This window comes from Elephantulus edwardii, unplaced genomic scaffold, assembly GCF_000299155.1.
Source record: "Elephantulus edwardii isolate Elephantulus edwardi_28Jun2011 unplaced genomic scaffold, EleEdw1.0 scaffold00302, whole genome shotgun sequence".
NCBI lineage: Eukaryota > Metazoa > Chordata > Mammalia > Macroscelidea > Macroscelididae > Elephantulus > Elephantulus edwardii.
Window position 1 is genome coordinate 2,154,882 of NW_006400052.1, and position 20,786 is coordinate 2,175,667.

At 47.8% G+C, this 20,786-nt stretch overlaps 1 protein-coding gene across 1 annotated transcript in view; it reads right to left on the reverse strand.

Annotated features, from left to right (window-relative positions):
• GRIK5 (glutamate receptor, ionotropic, kainate 5) overlaps positions 1-20,786 on the reverse strand; it is a 77,906-nt gene that overhangs the window by 36,571 nt on the left and 20,549 nt on the right. Inside the window, exon 11 of the mRNA XM_006900927.1 lies at positions 18,251-18,454. Coding sequence (XP_006900989.1) covers positions 18,251-18,454 — 204 coding nt within the window. The remainder of the gene's footprint in view (positions 1-18,250; positions 18,455-20,786) is intronic.

The following is a 20,786-nucleotide window of genomic DNA, read 5'->3' on the forward strand; positions in this document are numbered from 1 at the left end:
TCAGCTATGAGTCAGTCCAACTCTACGGCACACAACAACAACAACAGCAACAACAACAAGTCTTTGTGGAAGCTGATTTCCTCAGATTGGATAGTGAGTTTGAACTGCCTACCTTTTAGGCTTCATTGGCTACCAACACTACACTTCCTGGGTTTGGGGGCCCAAGAAGTGGGGCAGGTCAACCTGCCCACAGCCAGGGCTTGCTGCAAAGTCTTCTCATGCTCTGGACAACATTCAAAAGGAAAAACCTTCAAGCATGTTAGTAAGTGGGTTGAAGGTGTATATTTCATTGTAGAAGTTGCCGGCCACTCCTCAGAGGTATGCATTTCAGCTCCATGGGGCTCCATGGGACTCAGGTTTCTAAAGTTTCATCATTCTAACCTCTCCCTGTTCCCTCAGCCCCAGGGTGGTACCTGCTTCCTGCAGGGCTTCCTTGATTTTTACTCTTTCAGTCAGCTGGGTAACAATCAGACATCTGGTTAACAAGGTCATGTTCTCTCTGTTTGCTCCAGACTGGACCCCAAATGACTGCAATCAGCCAGCCAGGGGATATTCTCAAACCCTGGTTCTCATTTGTCTTACTAAGGTTTGACTCATCGCGGACCCTCCAGAGGGTTTCCAGAAACTGTAAACTGCACAGGAAGGAACTGCCCATCTCCCATCGGCAGAGCAACCAGTGGATCCGAAATGCCTGCCTCGGAGATGGAAGCACAGCTCTCTACCCACTTACCTGCTAATTCCTGCTCCATGACAGCAGCCATCAAGAAATCAAATGATGCACTGCATTCAGCAAATCTGTAGCCAAAGACCTCTTTAAAAGCTTAAAAAAGCAAAAAAGGCATGAATAAAATGTGCGTGACCTAGCCACGATCTTTTCCATCACATCAGATGCATGTATAAGTTGTCTAGTGAAAAAGGAAGACAGAAGAATTGACACATTTGTACTATGGTGCTGACGAAGGATATCAGATATGCGTGGCCTGTCAAGAAAATGAAGCAAGCAGGCTTAGCAGAAACAGTTGGAATGCTCTTTAGAAGCAAGGATGGTGAGACTTCATCTTGATTACTCTGGATGCCTCACCACTTCAGTGGACTGAACTGTGGTCCCCATGATCAGATAAACCGACAGGGGGAACAGAATTACGGGTGGAGCGCAACATGCCTTAACTCCTCCCTGTCCTAACCAGATGGAGAGAAGGGGAATTCCCCCAGGATGTGACTTTAATAACTTTCACCTCACTAGCGACAAAAGGGGAGGAAAGTGAGCTGAGAAGAGCTGACCTCAGAAGTGGAGAGCATTTTTTATTTTTGGGATCCTGGCCCATGCTCGAGGAAGCTCCGTGACACCAAGCAAGACCAAGGATGTCCAAGGAGGGCAGAGCCTATAGACACTGAGGGCAACAGGATTTCCTCCAGTCTACAGAGAGTGGGCCCTCCTCTACAGCTGGCATCTTGAACTTGGACTTCTAGCCTCCTAAATGACCAAAAAGAGCTCTGGTGGCCTCGTGGTAAGAAGATGCGCTGCAATCCCACAGGTACACGGTTTGGACCCACCAGCTGCTCTGCAGAAGAAGGATGGGTAGTCTCCTCCCATGCGATTTACTGCCCCTGGAAACCCTCAGAGGATTGTCCCAACTACGAGATGGTTCCGACTTGACAGCACATAATAAGAACAACAAATGATGAGAGATACTACTTTTGGTATCTCTGCTATAGCAGCATCAGTCAACTAAGACAATGATGAAAGATCAGCCACTACAATAGGACAGAAAAGAAAGAGGGTTAAGGAACGAGCAGGGAACCCTCAAAGAGCCGACACTCACACGACAGCCCAACACTGGATGCACATGACCGTGTGGACGGTGCAGGGCTGAGCGGGGCCTGGACATGTGCTCACAACAAGTGAAAGTCAGCTCACAGCCAACGACAGCACTTCAGCTCCAACCAGCACCATGTGGTCAGTGTGGTGGAATGGCATGAAGCTGTGTGGACCAATAAGCCTGCACCACAGCTGAAAGCTGGAGAATTGACGTTGCCCCGCGGCTGGGCTGTGAAGGTGTATGTGCGTGGTGTCTGGTGGTCCCTGCAAACTGGAATGGAGGCAAGAACACAGGCCAGCTCACTGGGCCCCACCACTGGGACTGTGCAGATTTGCTCCAGTAAAGAAACTTCCTGTGGGAGAGCAGCTGAAATTGGAGTCATTACCTGGCCATGTTTATGACAGCACATGGTGATGCTCCAAGATCCATTTCTGCACGGGTCACGCAGGCGAGTTTCGATGGGGATGGGATCACTAGTCCTACTTCTCTCAAGCAGTTAATGGTGGCACTAATGCCTGCAATTCCCCTAAAGGAATTGCTTTTGCATTACTATCTGGGGAAAGACAGGGAGTTCTAGGGGCTTCCACTTGGCCCTTTCTATTATAATGGCCTTCACACCATAGGTCAGCAAGCCAGTGTGGGATTCTGCCAGCTGCTGTATTATGTCTACTACAATTATACAGTCAGACCTGGGGAAACACAGAGCGAGTCCTTGGCCCTCCCAGGCTCAGTCTGAATGAACTTTAGTTAAGGCTCCATCCACCACCCGGCCACATGAGCCCCCACTACAGCCCATCAGTCAAAGCATGACTGCGCATCTGCGAAAATAACAGAGTTGTCTAAACATCAAAAAGCCCATCAAAACTGTACAGTCTTTCTGAAAAACAGTTCAGCAAATACAGTGAGTTGTAACTGATTCATAGCTGACCCTCCAGTGAGTTTTCAGAGTCTGTAAATCACACAGGAGACTGACCATCCTTCTCCCTCAGAGCAGCTGGTGAATTCAGACCACCTACCTTTGGCTTGGCAAACAACCCCTAACCACTAGAGCTCCTAATAATCTTAAAAGCTCCCTATTTGGAGAATAATCCTAAGAAAATGAACTGCAACGCAGGCAAAGCGTTTCCGATAGAGATATTTCTGTATGATAATAGCAAAAACAACTCCAAGAACCCAGGAAACAAATATAAAAATGCACAGCCATGTGGGGAATAATAGGCAGCCATGCAACGTTCTGTTTAGGTTAAAACAATAAGCTATTCTTTTTGGCCTTTGAGATTGGCAAAGATATTTTAAAAAGACTGATAATATCCACTGTTGGCAAGAGTATGGGAAATTTGACATTCTCGTGCACTTCCGGTGGGAATATAAATGGGTGAAACGTTTTTGAACAGCCATTTGGCAGTATATGCATAAAGAAAAATTGCACCCTGTGACCTAGCACTTCCACTTCTTGGAATTCATCCCTCGGGAAGGCAGGCAAATTGACAGGCTCTGGGAGCACCGTCCACACTAGCAAAAACCTGGAAACCCATCCAACGGCCCTAAGTAGGGGATGAGCTAAGGAAGGCTTGTTTCAGCCCCGCCATGAAATATGTTCATCTCCACTGGATTTCAGCCAGGCATCAGATGGGTCCTAGGCCCAGAGAGAACTCACTTTCCAACCCCATCAAGCTGCTCCCCTCGTGTCCTCCTCTTGGTGGAAACTGTTTATTTGGCCGTTTAAGCCAAACTTGGCGCCATCTTTGCTTCCTCTCTCCCCTCTCCCACAGCTGCTCTTATTTCTGATGAAGGTGCCACTCAAGTCCAAGCCCCTGCCACCTCCCACCCACACCCTCCATCAGCCTCCTAAAGGGACCATCCCGTTTGTACTCTTGCTGACCTAGTTATTTCTCAAGAGAGGAGCAACAATAATCATTCTTAAATGATGAACGTTGGATCTAGGTAGCATACCGTCCACATAAGGGAGAATTATTCAGCCATCAGAAGGAATGGCATACTATCATACCATAGGGAATCGCTTCTTTTTTTTTAATTTTTTTATTTTTGTGTGAGTGTACCGTCAAATCAGATCTGACAAGTACAGGAGGAGATTGTCCCTCCTTCCCTGGCAGAGCATCTGGTGGATTCGAACCGTGCGCCTCTGGGATTGTAGTTGCAGCTCCTTGCCACTAGGCCACCAGAGCTCCCAGGGAATCTCTTCTTGTTTATAGTGATGGGAAAGATGGTAACTACTGACTGTTGGTGAAGTTACAGTTTGACTAACAAAATCAACATTACTAAATTGTCCACAAGGAAAAGAATGAATTGTTAAATGCTACGATGAGCCCTAGTGACAAAGCAAGCTAGCCAAAAGATCAACAGTTCAAATTCACCAGCCACGCAGGAAGAAAGATGAGTACTTTCCTTCTGAAAACATTCACAATCTCTCAAATCCAATGGAGGATCTATGAGTCAGAAACAATTGCATGCCATTGATTTGCCTTGGTTTTGGTAAGCTAAACATGTATAATTTTGTAACAACAACTAAAACATCCAGATATGAGTACAGATGCATTCTGCTGGTGCAATGGGTAAGCATTTGGCTACTACCTGGGAGTTTCTGTAGGAGGAAAATCTAGTGCTCTATTCCTCTCAGGATGACAGCCTAGGAAACCCTTCAAGTAGTTCTGTCCTCCAGGACCACTGTGAGAGACAGTAACTCAGTGACACAGGAGAGCAGGAACACACATATTCACCTCTCTCTATATAAGAGCTTTGACGGCACGATGGTTAAAGTGCCATGTCAGCCAAAAGATCACTGGTTTGAACCCACCGCTAGCCATTCTGCAGGAGAAAGATGCAGCAGTCCTTTAGAAGGACTTTCTGGAAGTTCTAAAAGATGTAAAGCCTCTGAACTTAACCCTAGGAACCACCCTACAGGGTTACTATAAGTGCAATTGACTTAATGACTGTGCATTGTGTTGGATCTATAGAAATTTCACACATACACAAGCACACACAGACCCCCTAAATAGGGACTACAGATGAGAATACTTCTTAGACATAAGTTACCACCTCACAAGATTAGTTTCCTTAGTTTGAAGTGTTAGAGTCATACTTTGTGAGTCAATTTAATCAACTGCCATAACACAGTTCATAAAGTTAAAGTTCTATAACCTGGTATGGTGTGTAATATTGGGGGATTTAAAAGCTTGTGAGTGGTCATCTAAGATCTAAGTATTGGTGTCTACTCATCAACAGCAACGGATAATGAATCAAAGAATTAGAGGAAAAAAGGTAGAATATAGGGCAATTTGTTCCCATGAACTATATAGTCTCTTACTCTGAGATCAGAAGAAGTAGATAGTGCCCAACTACCATTACTAAATGTGCTGATCAGGGTTAGAACAAATGAATCCTGACTCAAAACATGGGCATGTGGGAGAGATAGAACAGGATCACCAATCCTCAAAGAATCTAGACTTACTGGATCCACTGACACTGGTGAAACCCCTGCCTTATTATCCTGAGATAAGCCTTGAATGGAAAGTACTTCCTGAAAAGACTATTAACTAAATACATGTGAGCTAAAAAAGTGATACATTTTACCCTTGAGAACTGTGCTCTTTAAAAACAATTATCCTAGGGAGCTCTGGTGGTCTGGTGGCAAGAAGCTGCACTGCAATCCTAGAGGCTCAAGGTTCGAATCCATCAGGTGCTCTGCTGGAGAAGGAGGGGCAATCTCCTCCTGTACCAGTCAGATCTGATTTGATGGTACACATACACAAAAGTAATGAAATTAAAAAATTTAAAACAACAACAACAACAAAACACCCCAATTATCCATATGAGACCAAAAGAATTAATTTTAAAGCATAGATGAGTTGTTTGAGGGGCAGACAGAATTAATGAGAGCGGAACAACTAAAATAGAAAGAACAAGAACATGGACACAAACTAAAGAATATAACTAACATCACTAAATATTAAGTGTAGATCCTGTTGAAGGGAAACTTATTTTGCTGCATATTCTTTCACCAAAAAGTTCTAAAAAAAGAGAGAAAGGAATGAAGTATTCTTTTTTCCAAAATTTTTTTTAATTTTATTATTTTGTGTGTCTGTGTACCGTCAAATCAGATCTGACTGGTACAGGAGGAGATTGTCCCTCCTTTCCCGGCAGAGCATCTGGTGAATTCGAACCATGCACCTCTGGGATTGCAGTGCAGCTTCTTGCCACTAGGCCACCAGAGCTCCCCAGGAATGAAGTATTCTTAAGTGCTATGACATGGATGATCCTTGAAAACTTTATGCTAGGTGACAGAAGTCAGGCATGAAAGATCACATACTGAATGACTCCAATTATATGAAATATCCAGGCCAGGTGACTCCATGGGGACAGAAAGCAAATTGGTGGTTGTCAGGGGCTGTGGGTGTGGGAATGAGAACTGACGGCTTAATGGGCCCAGGTTTTCTTTCATGGTGATGGAAATGCTTTGGAACCAGACAAAGGTTGTGGTTGTAGAGGATCATGAGTGTACTAATTACCACGGAAGAGCTGTGCATTTTCAAATGTGCAAAATTTATACTACGTTATGTGATTTTCACTTCCATCTTTAAAAAGAGACCATTCTTTGGCAATAAGATCCAGTGTTTCCCAATGTCCTTGTTATGTCCTGTCTAGCTGACATGAGATCCTATGAACAGACCTATCCCTATTCTCTGACATCTTCGTCATCTCCGATATGCTTGAGCCTATTCTCACAGTCACTGTGTCAATCCCTCTCTTTGAGGATTGGCCTCTCTTTCAGAGAATTCAAACTCTTTCCCAGGGTCTGCTACGCTTTATAGCCTGGACACTGCTCTCAGGCACTCACCCTGGAAGGCACTCTTCTCCAGACCCACTGCCCACCCAGCCAGCACTCACGGGGGGTCTTGAGGGCGGGTGCTGTTCTGGATGCTAAGGACACAGCAATGGACCTGGTGAAGCACCACAGGCCTCTCTGCTCCAACAGGTCAGACAGACAGGTGAGGGGCTTACAGTGATATCCCTGTACCTTCAGGGGTGACACCAATCTCAGTAAATTCACTGAAGAGTGTAGACTTGCTATCCAGGGAAAGACAAGAGTTCTAGGAGCTTCTGCTTAGACCCTTCTACTATAACGGCGCCCACTCCACTGGTGCCTGTCGGTAGAGAAGCCTTCCTGCAGTTCCTTGTCTAAGGCAGCACCCAGGCGCACTAGGGTCCATCACCCTACCCTGTTGTGCTTCGGTCCGCGACGCTGGCTACCACCCACTGTGCCATTACTGCTTGTGTTCTCAGTTTCCCCAACTAGACTGTCAGCTCCATCCACTGGAACAGAGTCAGGCACACGGTTGACACTCAATGAATATCTTTGGAGTAAGTGAATAACTGAATCTCTGGTGGCACAGTAGGTTAAGTGCTTCGCTGCTTATAAAAAAGACAACAGTTCAAACTCACCAGCCACTCAGAGGGTGAAAAATGTGGCTGTTTGCTCCCCTTAAGATTTCTAGCCTCTAGTGGCAAAACGCTGTACTGCCATCCCAGAGGTACGCAGTTCAAATCCACCAGATGCTCTGCCGGAGAAGGAGGAGCAATCTCCTCCTGTACCAGTCAGATCTGATTTGACAGTACACATAAAAATAATACAATAAAAAGTTATTTAAAAAAATGATTTCTAGCCTCAGAAACATGATGGAGGGCAGAGTTGGGATCAACTTGAGGATAGTGAGTTTGGGGTTTTGGTTTAAATGAATAACTAAATGCAATCTTTTCCTGTGCAATTTATGGCATCTGAGACCCCACTGGAAGGTCGGGTGTGAGTTGTTTCTGACTTTACAGCATGTAACAACAGCAGCTGTTTAAAAAATCAGGCAGATGTATGTATACCAGGAAGGAAAGATGGTCACGGTACACAGGAGGGGAAATACTTGATTATACAGAGCAAGATGTTATTTTTGCATGAACAAAGTCACAGCTGAGTCTTCGGCAGGTTTTCAGAGGCTGTAAATTATGCGGAAGACTTCCGATCTTTCTTTCTCAAGACAGGTGGCAGATTTGAACCAGAGGCCTTGGGGTTGGCAGCATATCTCTTTATCACTAGGTCACCAGAGTTCCCATATATAGAAAATAACTTACAGAAAATGCATTGGAGAAAGTTGCCTCACACATCACAGTGGTCATCTCTGAGCCATGTGACTCTAAAGGGCTTGATGTCCAATGTCCTGCCTGTACTATCTGACTTTGTGTCACTTTGTATTACATCTATAACCAGAGGAAATGAAGGGAATTTTAAAAATTGCTATGAAAAACTTAATGGCTTAGAGAAATCCTTACCATCTCCCTGTATATACATATGCATACTATTTTTGTACAGAGGGATTACACTGAGGGTGAATACCATTTTATTATTAGAATCACTTCCAATAGAATGTATACTTTTTTTTTTTAAATGTGTGTACCGTCAAATCGGATCTGACTGGAACAGGAGGCGATTGTTCCTCCTTCTTCAACAGGGCATCTGGTGGATTTGAACCGCACACCTCTGGGATTGCAGTGCAGTTTCCTGCCACTAGGCCACCAGAGCTCGCCTAGAATGTAAACTTTTAAGGATCAAGATTCAAAATTCTACATACACAGGCGGTCAACCTGAACTGGTAGGGATATGTCTACCTTTGTGTTTGTGCTGCAAATATGCCCATGTGTACAGGAGGAGCAACAGGGGGTGAGTATGAAAACACTTAATGAATCAGTGAGTTTAAGGCTTCAGACCCTATGTTAACTGACACAACTTACTTCACAAAAGACCAGGATCTACATCCTACTGTGATGAGAGCCACAGGAATCCTAAAAGCTACAAGCGCCATTTAAGATATAACTACTGCTCCCCCCTCCTTTCATACTCCTCACATTCCATGTTCCTGTCACTCCTGTCTTTTCCAACTGTTCCTCCTCCTTTGTGTTTCCCAGTATGACGGCTCAGCCTCCAGTGCTCTATCGGCTAGTCTAATCTAAGTGCGTTCTATTGTTCCTAGGATTTTTGAAGGCCTTTTATTTAAGAAGTGGATGGTCAAACCTTATTCTTAGTCTGTCTTAATTTGGATGCTCAGCTTTAGAACAGTATCTGTCAGACAAGTATTTTACTCAGAAGAGCAAATGGAAAGTCCTTCCCCACTCCACAGCTAACAGCCTCGGGGTTGGTCCCCCTGCTCCTTTCTGCACACGTGTCATGGTCCCATCCTCCTGCCCCACTTCCAGCAGCATCCCGCTCTGTTCCCTCACCTTTCCTCTTCCCACCAAACTAACTGAAATCAGGGAGTACCAGAGGAATGTATATTTGTGTTTCATTGTCTAAAGGCATTTGACTTTGTGGAATCACAATAAATTGTAGCTAACATTGAGAAGAATAGGAATCCCAGAACACTTGACTGTGCTCATGTGAAATCTTGACTTAGACCAGGAAGCAGTTGCCAAAACAGAGCAAGGAAACACTGCAGGGTTCAAAATCAAGAAAGGAGTACATGAGGGATGCATCCTATCTCCATACTTTTCAATCTATATGTGGAATAGGTCATTTGGGAGGTTGGACTTCATGAGGAAGACTGTGGCATCAGGATTGGACAAAGTCTCATCAACAACCTACATTATGCAGATAACACAACTTTGCTTGCTGAAAATGAGTAGGACCTGAGGCATTTGCTGCAGAAGATCAAGGACTACAGTCTCTAATATGGACTGAAGCTCAATATATAAAAAACAAAACAAAACCACACACATACAAAAAAAAAACCAACCCCATACAAAAAAACCCACAAAGATTTTCACCACTGTGCCAGTGACAGATGGGGAAGAGATTAAGATTGTTAATAATTTCAGCTTGTTCAATTCCACAATCAGCACTCTTGGCATCAGAAGTCAGGGAATTAAAATACAAATTTCATCAGGGAAACTATTGTCAGGGTCCTCTCTCAAGTGCTAAAGAGCGACAATGTCAGTCTAGAGACTAAGGTGCACCTTATCCGGACTATAGTCTTCATAATTACTTGCTATGCATCAGAGAGCTGAACAATGAATCCTTGATGCCTTTGAGTTTTGGTGCTGAAGAGTACTGAACATACCATGGACCACAAGAGAACAAACAGGTTTGTCCTGGAGAGGGTGATACCAAGTTGCTCTTTGAAGGCAAAGATTTTGAAGCTCTGTCTCATGTACTCTGGGCATCATGCTTGGAAGAGTGGAGAGACAATGAAGGAGAGGAAGACCCTGGATGAGATGAATTGACACAGTAACTGGGGCAATGAGGGAAGGAGTCTCGGAGACAATGAGATTGGTGCAGGATAGGGGAGGGATAGAGCTACTATACATAGGGTGGTAGCCACAGTTGACTCAACGACACATAACAACAACATTGTGTTCTCTCCATCTGGAGGAAAGAAGAGTGAAGAATATTAAAAATTCATAGGACTAATTAGTCCAAAGGCTCAATGGACCATGTAAAGCATAGCCATTGCCACTACCCTGAGACCAGAAGAACTAGATGGTGCCCCACTATCACCATAGATTGCTCTGATAGGGATCACAGAAGGTCCTGGACGAATGGAGAGGAAAATACAGACCACAATTCAAAATCACAGAGAAGACCAAACTGACTTGGTCTGACAGAGACTGGTAGAGCCTTTGTGATCATGACCTCGGATGACCTTCAAACTTGAAACCGAACACATGTGTTCAGGGGATCATCTTGCAGCCAAACAGAAAGGCGTAAAAAATGAGCTTACTCCCCAGAACAAAATGCCATACAAGACCAGAAGGGCCGCGTTTGCCCCATAACAAAGCCCAGGAAGCAGGAAGGGATAGAAAGGAGGACAGACGGAAATGGGGACCCAAAGACGAAGTGGTAAGAGTGCTGTTACACTGAGGGGCCTACAACTAATGCTACAGAACAAAATTTACATAAATCATCAAATGGAAAACTAATTAGCTTTCACTCAGACCACAATTTTTTAAAAAGGGTGAAGACTTGTCCTGGTAAAGAACGAAGGCTAATAAAAGCACATACTCCAAGGGGGCTAAATTCGATGTACAAAATATATTTCTGACAAGCATAAACAGAAGCACTGTGGAACAATACTCCCTTTCTGCTCTTTATCTGTGGTGCCAAAATGAGTGAAAATGAGCACTTTTGGAAAACAAATCCTACACAGTTTTTGAAATGCCAATCTAGGGAACTTGCTGCAACCCCAGGAGAGGGGACCAAACCAGGGCTGTTCCCGAGAGCAGGACCCAGCCAGCTATTATGTGATCATGGAAGGAAAACTGCTCTAATACGTGTGCACCTGTGTGCTGTGTTCTGTTCGCCTTCCATCGGACAGAAAGGGAGCTCTGTGGTTTAGTGCTAAGGAATTGCTCTGCCAACCCAGAGTAACACGGTTTGAATCCACCAGCTACTCTGCAGGAGGAAAATGGGCAGACTCCTCTCATGAGATTTACCACCTCTGAAAGCCCACTAGTGGGTCAGTTCTCACTCAATAATACACAATTAACAGTAGAGCAACTCAGGGGTGACATTTCTACATAACACCTGGCAGAAGTGTATTTTTCCTTTCAACATTCTTTTTTTTTTTTGAACCTGTGGGTGGAACAAAATGGTTAAGCACTCAGCTACAAATTGAAAGGCCAGAGGTTCAAGTCTACTCAAAGGCACGTCCGAAGAAACTCCTGGCAATCTACTTCAAAAATAGCAGTCATTGAAGATTCTCTACCCTGACACACTCAAGGTCACCATGAGCTGGAATTGACTGATTTGGTTTTCTTGGTTACCCCAGCTGGGCCCTCTGCAGGAGGTGAAGAGCTACAAGGATTCCTTGTAGGTTCCTGCCGAGGCCGAGGATGTCACAGACCTCTGTGTCCTGGGCACACTCTTGCTTTCTCATCTGTCCCTCTAAGCTAAGTGACATTACTCCCCATTTTAGGGGACACTAAAACTTGGAAGAAATGTGGTTTGAATCCATGAGAGAAGGATGGACAATCTCCTCCAGGGTGATTTACTGCCTCTGAAAACCTGCTGGAGGGTCAGCAGGCCCATAGGCCAGTCCAACTCGATGGCACACACAGCTAGTGAGGACCAAGTGTGAATTCAAACCAGGGCTATCTGATTCTGAAGCTCTCCTCACACTCTTAGATGGAGGCCCATCACTTCATTCTAAAAACCCTCTAACCCTGGAAAGACCCTTCATCTCTGAACCTCCATCTCCCCTCCTGAGATGGCTTTACCTCCCTCTCGGTGCCTTCCATGTGGAAAGCTCGCCAGCTCCAGGGCCAGTCTGCTGGGTGTCAGCCCTGGCTCTGCCCTGCACCAGCGGTGTGGTCTGGCAGTGGCATCTTCCTCAGTGTCCCAGTGTCCATTTCAGAAAATGGGGCTGGTTCCAGAGCCTCTCTCATTAGGTGGCTGAGAGACCTCAAAAATTAATGTTGCTGTTGAGTGCTGAGTTCACTGTCACTCATATAGAGACCGCGATAGATGAGACTTGCTGGCTTGGAGGTAAGGATCTGTGGTGCCAATCCAAAGATATGCAGTTCAAATCCACCAACTGTTTTGCAGGAGAAATATGAGCAATCTCCTCCTGTGCGATTTACGACCTCTAAAAACCCACTGGAGGGTCAGCTAGGGGTCGATTCTGACTAAACACACTAACAACAGAGTTTCTCAGCCTGTAATTTGTCTTTTATTTCCTGTGGAGCTACTGGATGGATTTGAACCACCAACCTTTGCTTTCAGTCAGCAGCTGAGCTCTGACCTGCATCACCAAGGCTCCTCAGGTTAATACAGGCTCTCAAAGCCTAGACCAACACCCGGCACAGAGAGCACTCAACGAAAGGGGGCGGGAATTATCATGAGTAACCTGGACTGAGCGGAGCCTGGGCCACAGCTCCATGTGTCTATGTGAGTCTGTGTGTGCAGAGGGGCCAGTGCCTTGATTTCCCTTCACAGCATGTTGAGCCATGAAGGCGTGTTACGAGACTTAAAGCAACATGACACCTGGTTAGTGCTTGGTACGCTGTGTGAATCCAACAAGCGCTGGTGGTGCTGGTGGCAGGACTGTGCTAAGATCAGCAGCCGGGGTTGCTCACACTCAGCCAGGCCCAGCCCCACCCCTCCCCGTGTATGCTCCCAGCCTGCTCCTCCCCCACTGTTCTCTTCCTAAATGTCACCGCCATCACCCAGCTGCCCACACCAAACGGGAGAACAGTCCTCTCCTGCATCCCCCACTCCAGCCAGTCACTAAGCTCTGGAGCTCTCCATCCACACCCTTGCTGTCATCTCTGCTGCCCTGACACCCAGACCTGCCAGCTCTCTTCACTGACCTGCCACCACCTTGCCTGCTTCACTGTCCTCAATTGACCAGCTTGCAACCTTTCAGAGGTGACCCATGATATGATGTCACCTAAAGTCTCTGACTCAGTAAAACCAAGACGACGTCCGAGTTGTTGACCACTAGATCCCCTGAGGCTGGCACAGGACCTGGTATACTGTAGGTGCTCCATAACTAGCAGGAGACAGAGAATAGATGAATGTGAATCCCTGAGGCTGGCACAGGACCTGGTATACTATAGGTGCTCCATAACTAGCAGGAGACAGAGGATAGATGAATGTGAACAGAAATAATAATAAATATAGCACAGGAATATAACATGCACTACACGTCAAGCTGGAGAATATGCCTTTATATGGATTCCCTCGTTTCATGTTTATAATGTCAGTCTGGAGACTAAGGTGTAGCTGATCCAGGTCTTCGCAATTGCTTGCTATGCATCAAAAAGCTGGACAATGGCTAAGGATGACAGAAGAATTGATGCCTTTGGGCTGTGGTGCTGGAGAAGAGTATTGAATATACCATGGACTGCTAGGAGAACAAACAGGTTCGCCCTGGAGAGGGTTAAACCAAGCTGCTCCTTGGAGACAAGGATTCTGAAGCTCCGTCTGACATACTTAAGACATGTTACAAGGTGGGACCAGGCCTTGGAAAAGGACATCATGCTTGGAAGACTGGAGGGACAGTGCAGGAGAGGAAGACCCTGGATGAGATGGACTGACTCAGTGACTGGGGTAATGGTGGTAGGTGTGCCACAGACAATGAGCTTGGCTCAGGATAGAGCAGGGTTCAGAGATGTTATACACCGGGTCGCTATGAGTTGCAACAAAATGTACTAAGCCAGCCACTAGTTTGGGTGGAGTTGATTCTAACACTGTCTATAGGGAGATGTGGGGCTAACCCACAGGCCATGTCTCTGGCAGTTCCAATTCACGAGCAGCTCGATGAGAAGAAGAAACTCAGCAGAGAGTCAGCTAGGGCTCAGTTCCTACCTGGTGGAAACAAGACTGAGTTTTGAGCAAGGTGATGCCGTGTATATCTGAGCAGAACTGTGCCCCACAGCACTTTCAATGGCTGATTTTTCAGAAGTAAAATGCCAAATGTTTCCTCTAAGGTGCCTCTGGGTGGACTTGAACCTTCCACTTTTCCGTTAGCAACTGAATGCATCAACCCTTTGCACACGTGGATCTAAGCCACTGAACTGCTCACGGCGACCCTCCAGTGGGTTTCCAAGGGTGTGAATCCTAACAGAGGAGATGGCCTCCTCTCGCCCCTGTGGGCCAGCCGATGGACTTTTCAGTTAGCGGTCCAGAACTCAACCCACTGTGCCACCAGAACTTCTGACCCTTTGTGCTGTAGTTGAGGAAACAATATTGCTGAAAATTGAAACAATTTGTTCAGGGTCATTTAGCTAGTGAGAGGCAGAGCCAAGATTCCAACAGAAACTGGGCAAGACCAGCATCACAGTGACCAGCAACAGGTCCCCAAGGCTCCTGGTGGGGCCCTGGCTCCATGGGGAGGGAAGACTCCTGCCCAAAGCCATGCCGCTAAAAGGAAAGCCTGTGCGACACAGTCCCTTCCCTTCCTGGGTGACTTGGTGCAGTTGAGTTCACAGTGGCCTCCCCTAGAAAGCCCACACCAATCTGTTCTTGTCAAGTAGATTCTGGCGAACAGGAACCTATTGTTGTTTGCCACGGAGTCAGACCGACTCACAGCTGACCTTCCAGAGGGTTTTCAGAGGTGGTTTAATTGCGCGGGAGGGGACTGCCTAATTTAGGACTGTCCTTGCCTAAATAACCGCATGCATTTGGGACAGCAGCCTAGCTCCCCAGAAACCCTACAGTGAACCTGACCTACAGTCTCCAGGCTGTGGTCATTAGGGATTCAGACTGCCACGTCTGTCTTCTGCAGAGAAGCGGTGGGTTCAAATCATCAATTTTTCAGTTAGCCACCAAGCACTCAGCCCGTCCCCAGGATTCTTCGCTCCTCCACTGCAGCGTGCTTATTTGGAGCCCTGGCAGCACGTTTGGCTGCTAACTGAAAGGTCCACAGCTCAAATCTATCAGTAGCTGTACGGGAGAAAGTGCATCTCCCGCAGAGATCACCTCCTCGGGAACCCAGCGGGGGTTCGCTGTGAGGGGGAACAGAGTTGATGGCAATGGGTCTGCTTTTGTGTTTCCCTTTTCAAGGATTTGGTAAAAAGCTCAGCTATTAGCTGAAGGGTGAGGAGTTCGAACATGCCAGGAGCTCTATGGAAGAAAGACACAGGAGTCCACTTCTGTAAGGTTTACAGCCTCGGAAATCCTACAGAGCGGGTCTACCCGGTCCTACGAGGTCACGTTGAGTAGGAATTGGCTCAATGACAGTGGGACCTTTTTCATTGCTGTTTTTATGAAGAAACCTTTCTGAGTTCCTGTGACTAAGGAAAAGAGGCCCCAGGGGACAGTCGGTGAGGTGATGGCGGGCCACCAGCTCCGGTCCTTTTCTCCTCTTGTCTCATCATGGGCCTCTTTGGGTATCAGGTCCTTACAACCTACCCCAGGGCAGATGCTTTCAAACCAGCAGGTGGCCTTCTGGGGCAGAGCCTCAGGGCCTGCCCATGGGGTGAAGTGGGGGAGACCAGGCAGCCAGGACTCGGGGGACCCCTTGCCCTGCCTGTACCAAAGCTGTTCTATCTTTGTCTCAGGTTCTGAGGTGGATTTCAATTGGGGAAAAAAGGTTCTGTCATCAAAAATCACTTTTGAAAATTGGTGCCCTAAGGGAGAAATGTCCTTGTCAAGCACGGCGGTCTTCTTGAGTCTACCGTGGTGACATTCACAGGCTTGGAGGCAGTGAATACTAGGGGGTGAGAATTCCAGGATGCTCAGGCAAGTTCAAGCTCAAAGCTGCCCTGAGTGCTCCTGGCCATGGTCCACAGCTCTACACACCTGCCTTGTGTGGGGTACAACCTGGGGCCTGTCTCCCACAGCAAGTCCTGCCTTGGGGCATGGGCCCACTCAGTTTCTCTGTAGATCTGCATATGTGACCTCTACTCTTTGACAAGCAATAATGTGCTGGCTACTTGGCCTCATTCTCTGCCACTATCACTACAGACCCATTGAGTCCACCCTGGCTCACGGTGACCCCATTGTGCCTGGGTGGACCTGAGCTCCAGAGACTGGTTTTTCTGAGTGACAGCCAGGCCTTTCTTCTGAGGTGCCCCTGGGTGAACCCAATCTTCCAACCTTTCACTGCACAGTCCCCAAATGCCAAGATTAACCATTAGCAACACCCCTTATGGTCAGGGGAATTGAGGCTCATGAAGGAGAAATGACTGGCCCAGTGTCCTCTGATGACCCCAAAATATCCTTTCCCCTGCGGCCCTGTCCACCACTTCACTCACTCAGCTCACACCTTCCTGCCTCTCCGTAGTTCCTTGCCTCACGCGGAGCCCAGCTGGTTCTTCTAGAAGATTCCACTCTCACATTTTTGTAAATGTTCTTTGCTGCTCAGACTGCAGTCTCTCCACCTAGTGTCCATCCTTCACCCTCCTAGGAATCAGTTTGGGTGTCCCCTTTCCTACGAAGCCCTCCCTGCTGTCCCTCCTCTGAGTCCCCCATCATAGCCTGGAGTATTCTGTGTTATAATCATCTGCTTTTCTTCATCCTAAGGGGATGAATTACATTAGGTGAATCTGCTGTCAGGGACCTCTCCAGAGTACTGAGAAGCAAAGATGTCAGTCTAGAGACTAAGGTGCACCTGATCCAGGCCATGGTCTTTGCAATTACATGCTATGCATCAGAGAGTTGGATAATGACTAAGGATGACAGAAGAAGAACTGATGCCCTTGAGTTGTGGTGCTGGAGAAGAGTCTTAAACATACCATGGGCTGCCAAGAAACAAACAGGTCTATCTTGGAGAGGCTGAATCCAAGTTTCTCCTTGGGAGGCTAGGATTTTAAGGCTCCATCTCACATACTTTGGGCATGTGGCCAGGGGACTGGTCCTTGGAGAAGGATATCATGCTCAGAAAGGTGGAGGGACAGTGCAGGAGAGGAAGACCCCGGCTGGGGCTGAGATGGATTGATACAGTAGTAACTGGGGCAATGCGGGAAGTGTGTCAGAGTCAGTGAGACTGGCTCAGGACAGGGCAGGCTTCAAAGCTGTTGTGCGTACTGGGTCACTACAGGTCACAGGGGACGTGACTGCACATAATACCACCACTAAAGGACACCACTATATCCCACACATGGTAGGTGCCCAAGAAGTACGTGTTATGTGAGAGAACAGAAGGGCACTGGTGGTATAGGTTTAAGTGCTCAGCTGTTAACTGCACAGTTGGTGGTTCAAGCCACCAACTTACTCTACAGCTGGAAAGATCTGGCGATCTGCTGCCTCACAGATGAAACCCCCACTCACCCATAACTATTAAGTCAATTCAGAGTCACGGCCACGCTGCAGGCCAGAGGAGAAGCACTGCCTTGGCTTTCCTAGGCTGCACCTGCTCACAGAAGCAGACTGCCACACTGCACAGGGGCTTTCGGGTTCCAACTGCCAATCTTTTAGTTAGCAGTTGAGTACTTAACCACTGCACCACCAGGGGCTTTGAAACACTACAGGGAAGTTTTACCCCATCCTCCAGGGTCACAATGAGGTGAAATCAACTTAACTGTAACAGGCTGCAGTGACCTCCCAGCACCGTGTGACCCGTGTTTGCACCCTCCCCAGTGGCTGAGCGGCCCTGGGCTCCTCACCCCTGCCTTGCCTCCTGCAGGAAGTCAGCCCCACCCTACCCCACTTCAAACAAGGTCCAAGTCTCTTATGCACTCAAGAGACCTTTGAGCACTATACACCAGTCACTGGACCAGGTAGCGTGAGGGGATAGTGTGGCAGCTCTGACACACCCACGGCACATGCCAGGCCGAGGCACACGGCACACCATCAGCACCGTTAGCGGGATACATCCTCAGTGGCCTGTTGTCCTTTTGCTCAGAGCCCAGTCCATCCTGAGACTGGACTGGCTGGTCGCCCACCTTCACCACGTGCTCTGTGACCCCCTCTGATCCCGGCCCAGCCGTACCCGGTTGATGAGCTCGCCAACCATGCCCGTCCAGGAACCGTTGGGTTCGGGTGCCCCGTACAGCCCGTCCTCCACCAGCCGCAGGCGGTAGCGGAAGCGCAGCAGCTCGGCCAGCTCCCGCAGCATGTCCACGCAGAAGCCCTCGAAGCGCTCGTTCCCCGACAGGGCCTGGAAGTTGGGCCGGCGCATGACGTACGGGTTCTCCTGCGGGGTGAGGGCAGAGGACGGGGTCAAAGACTGGGCATGTGGGGCCGGGGCAGCCAGGTCAGAAGCTGCTGGAAGGGAGGATGATGGCTTCGCCGCACCCTCCTCACCTGCCAGCGTGCAGAGCTGAGCGCAGAGTGGGAAGCCGGGGCCTGTGCGCCACCGGCCTCCCGGAGCACACGTGTGATCTTCAGCTCCTGCTAACCTGACGCTCATTAGTATCCCGCTCATGTACCGCCAAGCGAGGCAGTGACTGAGGAGGGAGGCCGACTGGGGAGACCTTGCTATGCAGTATTGACTAGAACCCCCGGTGAGAGACAGGTTTTATTTTGCAGCCTGAATCACACACACCCGTGCACAGATGCACTTACCTAGAATTACTGCCCCAAAGGCATTACTCTCAGTAACCGAGCAACACACTCGAACGTTCTCTGTTCTGCTTGACTTTATTTCCCTCAGTGTTTTGTTTTCGGGGATTTTTTTTTAACACGACTGATAGCGACTTGGCTTCATGAGTCAAGGCCAGCCATCTGACAAAGACCAAAGAAAGGCTCCTCCATTCTGATGTAGCTCCAGCCAAGAGCTGCCACCAGGGAAGCAGGCCTGGGATCCCAGATGGTCCGATTTGAAGGGAATTTGGAAACCTCGATTGTTTTATAAAATCTCCTGATTATAAATGTTAGCTACTAATCCAAACTCCAGTATTAATATATTTTTTGTAATGCTCTGCAGGCCAAACACGTTGGCCAGTTTGCAGCCTCTGGTCTCCAGCACACTGCTTGCTATGTTGGTATCTATTTCTGAGCAAACTAGGCTGAGCCCTTTGTGCCAAGCAAACGCCAATGCAGAGGATGTTCAAGTGCGAGAGGCCCGTGAAGATGATGGTGAAAGAAGGTAAATGTAACGTGGCATGCTGTCTAAGTGGACCTTTGTTTCTGTTTAGATTAATGAACAGAAGTACTCAGTACACAGCCCTGCAGAAGTGGGGGAGCAGAGCTTTGATACCACTCATCGCTGCAACAGATGTGACCCGAGCACCGCTGAGACCCGGACTCTGATCTACGTGTGTGCTCTCCCAGTGATAACACTTCAATCTTCACAATATGGGACCTGAGGCTCACAGAGGTCACTGTGACCTCACATGGGCCGCAGAGGTCGCATTCCAGAGGGAGATCTTGGATTCATTCTGCACTTAACTGAGTGAGCTCTGTGATGGGCAGACGCTGGGCGGCAACAACGGCATGCTATTGACTACTAGCTCACCCAGCAGCACCCTGGAATAAAGGCCTGGCAGTCTGCTCCCATAAAGATTGTTGTAGCTGTGCACTGAGTTGAGACCAACTCATGGCTGACACTCCAGTGGGTTTTTCAGAGGCAGGAAATAGCACAGGAGTTGAAAGTCCATCTTTCTCCCATGGAGCAGCTGGCAGATTTGAACCACGTGCCTTTGGGGTGACACACAATTCCTTACCAGAGTTCCCCTTCCGTAAAGATTAGGGCCCACAAAGTCCACGGAACAGCTCTGCTCTGTCACAGGGGTGCCTCCTCGAATCACAATCAGCTCAGCAGTAACAGATCTGATTTGTAAGTAAGTACGTACTGGCCCAGGTGGGGCAGTGTGAAGAGATCTGGCCTCAGTATTTTCCAGGGCTTCCCATCAAGAGGTGGATTTGACTCCCCCACCCTTTGGATCTGATCCAGTTTTGGGTTTTTTTGTGGGGGGAAGTAATTATAAAGCTCTGTGTGCAGATTCCCAAGCCCAAGCCTTAAACGTAGTTTGTGAATGGGCGGGTGGTCTGGCTGCAACATGAGGGCCAGGGTTCTTTGCACTGATCTGGCTGGCCAAGTGTCCCTTCCAAAGCTTCTCAGTTGGAGGGGAGCTCTGGTGGCCTAGTGGCAAGAAACTGCACTGCAATCCCAGAGGAACATGGTTCGAATCCACCAGATGCTCTGCCGGAGAAGGAGGTGCAATATCCTCCTGTACCAGTCAGATCTGATTTGACGGTACACGCACACAAAATAATAATAATAAAAAAATGCCAAATAGCAATGCAAGCTATAATTGTTGTATCAAAGCTTCTCAGTTGGATAGGATGACCTCCTTTGACAGGAGGGCCCACCTTGGTCAAGGGTACATGAGTGGACACATGTCCCTGCTAGAATCTTCCAAAGTGGCTTCTATTTTTGTCCTCTTGAACTCTTCTCAGAGATTGGGGAAGCCTAGGCTGACCTCCCAGGGGCCCAGACTGACCTTCCAGCCCAGGCTGATCTTCCATGGGCCCAGGCTGACCTCCTAGAGGATGCATGGACTGAGGCAACTCAACCAACTGCC